The following is a 9,971-nucleotide window of genomic DNA, read 5'->3' as shown; positions in this document are numbered from 1 at the left end:
TATTTAATATATTGAATATTTTAAAATGTAAAAAGGAGTAAAATGTTTGTGCATAAAAAATGCAAAAAAAAAGATAAAAATTTGTATTCCACATGATATTAAAGGCGTCGTGATTATTGACCAGACAAATTACAATTGTCCGTCGTGAAAAATCTGTAATTTTAAGTCATATTTGTCACATTAATAATATTTTATTAATTTTACTTGATTATCAACGGTTGCGACTTCCATGAATATTTATTTAATCTCGTGGGCTAAATAGACGTCACGGTCGTCAAGTTATAATCGACTTCCTCCTAGCCATGCGAAAAGAAGGAAGTGACGACAACTTGGCAATTGGTTGAATTGTTATTTGCGATTGAGGCAGGAGGGCTTGTTGGTGATGGGTATGGTGTAATTGAACCCTTTCTAATTTCTAATGCATGTATTTATATTTATTTATAGACGGATGATTAATGTTTTCAAACAAAATTTTATTTGAGCTCTTTCCTTTTTTTTATTTTTAAGACATCAAATATGTCATCAAAAGTCAAACTATAATTTTGAGATACAATGAATTGATTTGAGAAAAATAAGCAAATGAAGGAATTTGTACACAGCTCGGACCATAAGTCAACCTAATCTAAGACTCATTTTGTTATAACTTTTCTAATATAACTTTTGTAGTAAAGATTTTATAAGTAGAGGTTTTACAAACAAACAAAAAAATTAATTTTTTTCTTGTCAATGAGAGATTTATTAAAAATTATAAAGTTACTTTAATAGGCATATTTTTTAAAAGTGTATTATGAAAATAAAATAAAATAATATTGTTAAATAAATAAATGATATTTTAAAAAAGTTTTTTAATCTTTATTCTAAAATGTTCAAGTTTGAGTTTTTATTAGTAAAGATAAAATAACTTATTTAATCTTTAAAACCTTACTAAAAAAATAATCAAACAATAATAAAATATTAAAAAAAATTATGCGATTAAATAAATATTTATAATTATTAAATAAATCATAGCAGATTATTACTAAAAAGAAATATAGGTGTGTTAACCGATTGGGTCCAAGACTGGATAGATATGCATGAGTTGCCGGAAGGCCCGGAACGGTTTTAGCATTTTGTCCGAAGCGCCAAACATTTAGCTACAGAATCTTTAATTTTGAGCGTAAAAGTTTCAGCTGATACTGATAAGTTTGAACATAAAAATGGTACACGTTACCTAATCATTTTGGCAGGAAAGCTTGTCTCGTATCGCTTGAATTTATGTTGTCTTTTTCGTCTCTTGTATTTTTTTGTACTGTTGTTGGCTTCATTTCCCTGAGTTACATAACATTAACACACGATTCTTTTATGTACGGATTGTGAAGGGAGGTGGGACCATATTAGTCCGCCAATCGATCACAACCCTATCTAAAATTAATTAATATTTAAAACAACATTGAGGGTCAAGTGTTGAGAGGCGGATGGAAGGTTCGAATTACCGCAATAAAGTTTGACCATTTGTCGGCCCGGCCCTCGTTTGACCAATCATGACAGAAGGGATTTTATGCGGGGTTCGGTTCTGACATTCATCAATGATGAAAGAAAGAGTTACTTTGACTTGCCTTTTGAAGCATTTATTAATTATTACTGCAAGCATGTCCGCTCCTACCATGAACAGAAAATTCTCTTCTGATGAATTCCCCTATTAAGGCTACAGAACCAGGGAGCTGGATGATGCTTCAATTGTTTACTTTTCCGTTCCTCACGAATGAAAGTTACCAATGCCGACCAATCCAGGTTCCTCAATTATTATGATTTTGTAGTAAGTAGAGGTGGGTAAAAAAACAGTAGTCTTAAAAAAATCGAATTGAACCGACGGTTTTTTCTAATTCGGTACGTTTTTATTTTTTTAAAAAAAACGAACGGTACAATTTATAAAAAAATCGAAATGTCGGTTCGGTATTCGGTTCATTTAACTGAACCGAAAAACCGAATTATTTTTAAATTTTATTAAATTAAATATGTGTTAATTTTTAACTAATTGTGTAAGATAACTAACATAAACTTGCATACACACAATCAGAGTATATATATATGTTAGTGTTACAATTTTGTAAATTTTTATTTCCCAAAATAAACCCTAAAATTAAATATAAAACAATTTCGTAAATTTCAATTTCTTGAAGAATTTTTTAGGTCAATGCAATCTCAAGAACAACAGCAAGTAGCTGAGGAGTAAATGATAGTTGATTGATGTTGCTTACCAGTAAGTTTTCTTTATTTTTTTTTAAACTAGCATCTTATTATATAGATTGTTTATTTAATTATTTATTAATAGTTAGTAAGATATTATTGATAAAATGTGTTTTGAATACTTTGTATTTATTGTTAATATTTATAATGAAATTAGGATGAACTTGTTGAAAAAAATTATTACATTTATGAAGCCCAATGGGCTAAAAATTTGAAAATTCAAAATAAGCCCAATAGACCCAGAACCGAAAAAACCGAACCGAACCGAAAAGAACCGTTTGAGTTCGGTTCTTTTTGAGTTCAGTTCTTATTCAGTTATTTTTATAAAATAACCGATTTAAATCAGTTCTACTTAATTTCGAACCGAACCGTGCCCACCCTTAGTAGTAAGATTAAAATCTAAAGATTTGGATTCATATAGTCCTGTAAATGGCAAATATTTTTTAGTGGGAAACAGTCAACTTTTTTGCACCATATTTTTTTTTCCTTTTATATCCCATTCAACGCTGATTTTCCGTCTCCCGCAAGCAGCCTCACACGCACACATGCTATTTCAGCAATAAAATTGATTCGGGTTTGGTTCTCACCTTTATTAGTGAGACAAACAACTTGCTCTAAACATGGCAACAAACCGAATATGAAGTAAAAAGCTCCAATTTTCCTTGCATAACTGCAAAAACTTGTAAAATAATCTCTCCACCAACAAGAGACTACTTTCCAAAACAGTCCCATTAATTGAGTTTTCAAATAAAATTTAAATATCATTTACATTTGGGACTGGCATTCATAAAAAATCCTTTATTTTTTTTCCGAATTCAACGACCGCCACACAATCATAACTGGGAACAGTAGAATTTGGCAAATTCTGTAACTCCATTTGGTCATCAATTCCAAGAGTTCATATCTGGAAGATAATTTAATTCTATCACTTATATTTGGGACTTGCATTCAGAAAATTTCTTTTATTATTTTCCGAATTCACCAACCACCACACAATTATAAGTGGGAACCGTAGAATTTGGCAAATTCTGTAGCTCCATATGGTCATCAATTCCAAAAGTTCATATCCGAAAGATCTTTACCAGTACATTCTAAAGCTCGTTTCAGAAAGAAAGAAATAAGCATTTCCTTTCAACAGTGGCATGACATTCTCTTCTACTACATGTCTACATCCTACCATTGTTTAAGTGTATTGCAACTTGGTAAAACAATTTTTATATATACTCTTGGTCGAAAAGCATGTAACATCAGCATCAAACAAACTTATATCATTGTTATCATATTAGAAAAGCTCCATCAATTGCTGCGCCACATCTGCGTCAATCATTCACAAAAAGAAAAGAAATTAGCAGTGGGCAAGGAAATCAAACTTAAAGAGACATGAGATACAAATCAATTAGTGCAAGCATGATAAATTTTCAATGACAAAATTATCATAAAATTCACCAGCATATTAGTTAGGTTGTTTCAACATTGTTAACATGTGTTCATGGCTAGATGAAACTCAGATATGAAGTGAGTCTTTTATTTAAAAAAAAAAAAACCCCAATACGAAGTTGAGCTTAATACTAATTTCATATGAACTTTTAGAGCTTGTAAGTAACTTATCATGCTTACAGTTGATCGTAAAGACCATTCATGTCATCTGATTGGTGTGTGTGTGTGCGCGCGCGCGCGTGTGTGTGTATATATATATATATATATTTTTTTTTGGGGTGGGGTGGGGCAGGGGGTTGGCATGGGAGGGAATACCTTGAAGAATTGCTGGTGTCGTCTGGAACTCGTGCCAGATATTCTGATATGCAGCAAGATCCCAATTCAAGAACTTGGCAGCAAGGTAAGCAGCACCGGCAGCAATATGATTAGGTTTAAACTGAAGCCATAATGAGCTCCGAAGCCTAAAAAGCAAAAAAAAGTGACACTCAATAAATGACGCAAAAGTTAATAAAACTGCAATTTTCCCAATCCAGAGATATTTAACAAAAGGTCAAACCATCTGGGAAATACTAATATAAACAGGCAAAGTCTTCTACAACTTAGCAAACAATGCCACATTGCAGAAACCACATCGCTACAAGAGTACAAGTGAAAAAAGAACAACACTTGAAACAAGAAGCTGTAAAACAAGAAAATCAAGATTGGTTCAGTAAAGAAGTCACTATTTCTTACCAACTAAAAAGCACCAATCCAGGGAGAATATTTTCCAAGAATCTCTGCAGTAGTGCTGATATGGTAACCAAAACTATGGCAAACATGTTATACTCATCTACAGAACACATCAACTTCCAGACCCAATTCTGCTGCAGGGCTTTTAACTCCAGAAACATATGCAATAAATATAACAAACAAACAGGAAAGCGAGAAACATTCCAGACAATAAATATCTCATAAAAATGGCTGCCTCTTCTGCTCAATTGGACAGGCTATTTTGCATGCTTCAATGCTCCAGTAGCAAGGCCGTGTTGCAGACATGAAGCAAAGCTACACAGGATACAACAAAAACATGCCTTTTCATATATGTGTGTGTGTAGTTTTTACCACTGTACAATCCAAGTCTGGACTTGATTCAAGGAATAAACATAGGATTGGCTGAGAAACAATGCATCAACTCTCAATGATTTTGGAGTTCATTAAGCATCTCAAACCGACACCGTACTGATCAACTAATTAGGTTAAAGAACAGGTAGTGCGAAAAATTTGTCCCCAAAAAAAAAAAAAAAAAAAAAAAAGATCAGTCCCTTAAAGGTCTCCTCTCACTTTGACTCTGTCAAGTATTAAGTAACCAGTTAGCATAAAAAATAAAAAAATTGAAAATTGAAAAAAAAAAAAAAAGGACTTCTGTTCTCAGTATCCTCACTCAATATGTGCAATTTACCAAGCTCATTTGAGGAAAAGGCTTGTCAAAAGCATACATAAAACAATCTTAGTAACTTATTAATTTATCAGAAAAAAATTTTCTTGTGCACTAACAGCTCAATGGGGCACAATATTATGTACTATTTGTTTACATTGCTGACATAATCCAAAAAGATCAACCACCGGCCTCATTTTTACATTCTAAGCACAAACCTAGTAGAGATGGACAGGCGAAGAATCAGCATCGCCTAATGCTAAGGCTTAAATTCATGAATCAAAAACATCTTTTCTTAGTTATTTGTTTTAAGGTTTTGGTTCCAAAAGATACAGCTTATGCTGCTAAGAGACATGAATAGGGTAAACAAGTTTTTTTAGGTCAGGCCTCAGAAAAACAAAATCCTGCATGCTCTAAATGCCGACTACTACTTTTTCATGGATGGGCTATCTGAGGTATTTAGCCAATGATCACCTGAAATAAGTCCCCCCACTGCTAGCAATGATAAATAATAGAAAATAGTAGTGAAGAAGAAAGAACGGTAGTTAAACAGTATCCCTGACATGAACACTATTAATATCGACAGCAACAACTATGTGTATCAAAAAAAATAAAAACAGCAATAACTATGACGATAGTAACCTCCACAAACAATCAAAATGACAAAATAGCTCCGTGAATTTGCATGCATGAGCTACAAGCATCTCAATTCATTTTCTGAACATCAGAAAATGAAAACTCATTTTGTCCACCAATGGAACTATATCCCAACTCCCACCAACCTGGACTTGTCTCAAGTAGATAAATATTAGATTTTTTTATTCTATTCTATTATATGACATACCATCACTGATTTTCTAAGATTACAAAAACATTTGAAGACCACACAGAATGCATTTTTAGAACAAACCAAAGTATTAAAGTCCATGTTCACAATTTCTTGAAAATAAATAAAGTTCACGTGCAGTTTTAATTGGATTTTTAATCATAAAATACTGTTGGTAAAAGACGAAATAATACAGAAGGATAGAAAAATGAGAACAATAATTATGTGCTGAATAAAGAGTTACTACACCATTAGATATTAGTAAGGTGATACCAATTATTTTGCAGAAAATCATATGACACATCAAAGCTAAAAGTGACTGAAAAAGTGTTTCCACTCTATAAAAGATTACGAAGATCTCAATGTTCCTTTTTAGCCCTCAAAGGGTCAGCTTATATTGTGAGTCTTCCCCTCCACAAATGGTTCATCTTTTAATTTCTATTTTGTACAAGAACATTGTTCTTTCATCTATAAACAAAGTATATAGGTAAAAGAATGAACACAAGATTAAGCAAAATTATAAATACCGTATGTTTTGAATTGAAATAATATACTCACATTGTTCTTGGGCTAGAAAGTAGTCCACAAGAAAGGAAAGAGGATTGTTAGGACGTGAAGATAATTGAAATATAGGGAAATATAAAAAATATTTCACAGGAAAAACATGTCCAACTTTTCATCAAAAGATTCCCACATATTATAGAAAGTAAAGTGAAATACCTATATTTCAACTTTTTTGAAAACTAAATCATAAAAATAGTTTAAAGACTATTAAAACATAACTCGATGTTTAAAGAAAACCTTGGGAAACCATAGAAAAATCTATGGAGTAAATGGTTTCCTCCATATCAGTGTGGATGCATTAATGGAGACAAGCAGCCAAATTTTTTTTTTTTTTTTGGGGGGGGGGGGGGGGGGGTGTTGGGGGGGGAACTGGTTTTGGAGGATCCAGAACTATCTTCAATAGCCAATGACCAAGTTGAATGGGCATGCATAGTAAGTGACCCACAACACATCAGCAGGACAACTTCAGATGCAAAAGCAAAACTTTCCATGAACAGCAAATCAATCCACCAGCTAACAGTATCATATAGGCAAGCAAGCTAATCTTGTGTAGCCCCCGCAATATCATGCCATGCCCAAAGAATCAATGCCCCATAACACAATAACTACCAGAGTAGCTGCTCTGAAGAAGAAAATTATTGACAAGTGTCATATGATTTGAACCAAAGAGAGAATAACAGCTCCTCCTCCAACCCTTAACTACTTCAAAACCTCAATTGGCTAATTGGTTGAGATCAGAAGACCCACTACCCAAAATCTATGAAAGAGATATACTATCAAGATGTAAAACCACTTCCTTGGTCCTAAATTACATTCCTAATGGAAATACTCCAGCCAAATAGAAAATTATCCAAACCAAACTGGTACCTGAAGAGAGAGCAGAATCAAAATCATTGTACAGAAGTGTAAGTTAAATAGACCACAGCATACAGCAACAATGTGAAGTTCAACATGTATAGTTTGTTTAAACTATTAAGCTATTTGAACTAATCACAACAAATACTTTGCACCTACAAGAAAATAGCCTCCAATAAAATCAGAACAAAGAGGAATGAACTTACCCTTCACTGACCAAGTTTAATGCCAGATTCACCAAAACAGTCTGTGAAAGACCTAATTTGTTGAGAATGGAAGTAAGAGGATCATATGGATGCTGAACGTTGAGTTCAAAATTTAGAGTAGTTAGTATCATTTGCTCAGCCTCAATCACCCGTTCCCGATACTGCTCAAACCAATCCTGTTTAAACACAAACCATTTTGTGTCAGCCAAACAAGAACTAAATATTAAATTTTAATCTTTCTAAGCCATTAAATTTGAAGCATACTTATATTGAACAACAAAATATAGTTTTTCATGAGTCATAACAACATATCCACATAGATACCTATACTTATCACACAGCCTTAAATTCACAAATGTGATAGAAGGGGATTAAAAAAAAATAAAGTAAATTTTGAAAAAATAAACTCAACTAAACTTAGTACCAAACTGAATAGCATTCCAATGTAAGAAAAAAGTTTGGGAATCTCCTGCCTGATGGTCCTTATACTGCCATAGAATTTGATTTTACAGAATTATTTGCGGACTGTAAAACAGAGATAGTGGTAGAAACCCTTACAATGGGAAGCAGATAGGACAAGAGAGTGATATTCTGCTTATGATAAAGTTCGGAAGATGCTCTTAGTACATCGTTCAGAGGGCGAGGTGTCTCCTCAGACTTCGCAGCGAGAAAGAGAGCAGCAGTAGCAATTATCTGCAACAAAGCCATACCAGTAAAAATGAATATCAGAATAGTAGAAGCAACAAAGAAGGGGATCAAGTTTTCATAAAAAGAGGCCTCCAAAAAACAACAGAAAATCTCAGTACAGAAAGTGGCAACTCACAAATCTGTCATGGCAAGCATGTGATCGCCGAACAAAAAAACGATGGCACAGAACCATGGCAGTGCCAATAGTGGTTTGTGGCCTGCAAAGTACATAATACAGTTTGTCAAATTAACTATTAACATGGGAATAAGAAATCTCGGACATCAACACAAAATAGAAAAATAAAAATAAAAGATAAGATCCTGAATTCAACATGAGGAGCTTACAATTCAAGCCGCAATCCAAGATTTTGAATGAATGCACAATATGAATATCGCAAATGTGTTTCACGTAGTGCATCAATGCCATCTTTTCTCGAAGGGGAGAATCTCTCAATCTCATCCCTCGACATAAACACTGGCTCATCATCCTCCAATTTTGACCGGTCACGTTTACAGCTCATAGATGTAGACACCTCAATATTGGAAATGGAAACAGGTGGAACCAAAGTCTTGTTGGATGATGAAACGGCAGTCTCATATTCATTAGGCACTTGCAAATAGTTCCTTGCACTGTCTCCCCATGCAGAGGCTGAAAATTTCCTCCTTTTGAAAGACGGCGCATTGTTAGGTTGAACATAACTAGCTGTAATGTAACTAGGATTATCATACTGATAGTGCTCCCTGAATTTCCCTGAATAGCTGTGGAAATTGTTATAATTTCGAACGTGATTGTCATTCCAGCTTCGGTTGTGGTTGTAGTTGTAGTTATTGTAGCTATTGCTGCTGCAGTTGTCTCTATTGAAAGAAGACCAATGTCTATCATGGTAGGTGCCCCCTTGTTGGCGATAATTCCGTGCAAAAGACATTGTACCTGCTGAAAAATACAAAAGAAAATTTGTCAAAAACAAAACAACGAAAAATTAATAAAAAAATAGTACCAAGACATCTTCAATTTATATCAAATTTCTTTTTTTTTTTTAATTTCCAGTGATTCTAGATTTCTAGTTATTGAAAATAATTAACAACTTCATCAAATCGTTATTCAGCTAAACTCCGAGACCTGTAATTGATATTTATCCTGATCAAATCAATGATTTCTTCAAGATACAGCTTAATTCATCAAAATAAAACTACCAAAAAACTTAAGATAAAAAAAAGAAAAGTCGAAATCAAATTCAGACAAAATGATCTAAACACAACAATCAATCAACGAAATCAAACACCAAACGACTCATCAAGTAATAACTGATTGAACAGAAAATTAGAGGTATTTGAACAATCAAGAATCAATAAACGAACAGCAAAAACGAGATTCAATCATGCGAATATTTACCAGATGATTAACGGAGAACGAGATCAAGAAAACGCCGTGATTGAAATCGAGAAGGGGTTTCCTTCAGGTTTTTATTAATTCGAAAGCAAGAGAAAGGACGCGTGAAGAGAGTCGAAGTAAAGCTGAAATCAAAGGTGAGGAAATAGAGGGATTATATGAGAAATACTATTTAAACCCAAAAAAAAATAATATTATTATTATTAATTTAGGAAATTAAGTAAAAAGATATTCCGTGCTGTTGTTTTATTTTTTGTTACAATTTTAGGTAATTTAAGGTTAGGTTAGTTTCTTATGATAAGAAGGTTAGGGTGGTTAGGTCGTAGACATAGTTTGGTCATTATGGTCGGTGAAGGCGGAAGTTAA

General features: G+C 33.3%; 1 protein-coding gene across 2 annotated transcripts; it reads right to left on the bottom strand.

Annotated features, from left to right (window-relative positions):
* Positions 1-3,416: 3,416 nt before the first annotated feature.
* Positions 3,417-9,971, bottom strand: LOC18033504 (cyclin-T1-4). 2 transcript variants are annotated; one of them, XM_006419823.2, is made up of 7 exons: positions 9,609-9,971; positions 8,561-9,149; positions 8,352-8,433; positions 8,087-8,221; positions 7,529-7,704; positions 3,979-4,124; positions 3,417-3,540 (listed from the first exon to the last, which is right to left on the bottom strand). In XM_006419823.2, exons 2-7 carry the CDS (start codon positions 9,139-9,141, stop codon positions 3,509-3,511), a joined length of 1,152 nt encoding a protein of 383 aa, XP_006419886.1. In that variant the 5' UTR covers positions 9,142-9,149; positions 9,609-9,971; the 3' UTR covers positions 3,417-3,508. The 2 variants fall into 2 exon arrangements, with proteins under 2 accessions (XP_006419886.1, XP_024046723.1); XM_024190955.1 differs by lacking the exons at positions 3,417-3,540; positions 3,979-4,124 and adding an exon at positions 7,082-7,334.

This window comes from Citrus clementina, unplaced genomic scaffold, assembly GCF_000493195.1.
Source record: "Citrus clementina cultivar Clemenules unplaced genomic scaffold, Citrus_clementina_v1.0 scaffold_9, whole genome shotgun sequence".
NCBI classification, from domain to species: Eukaryota; Viridiplantae; Streptophyta; class Magnoliopsida; order Sapindales; family Rutaceae; genus Citrus; species Citrus x clementina.
Note: the sequence above shows the minus strand (reverse complement) of the source record. Positions and strands in the feature narration are given on the sequence as shown.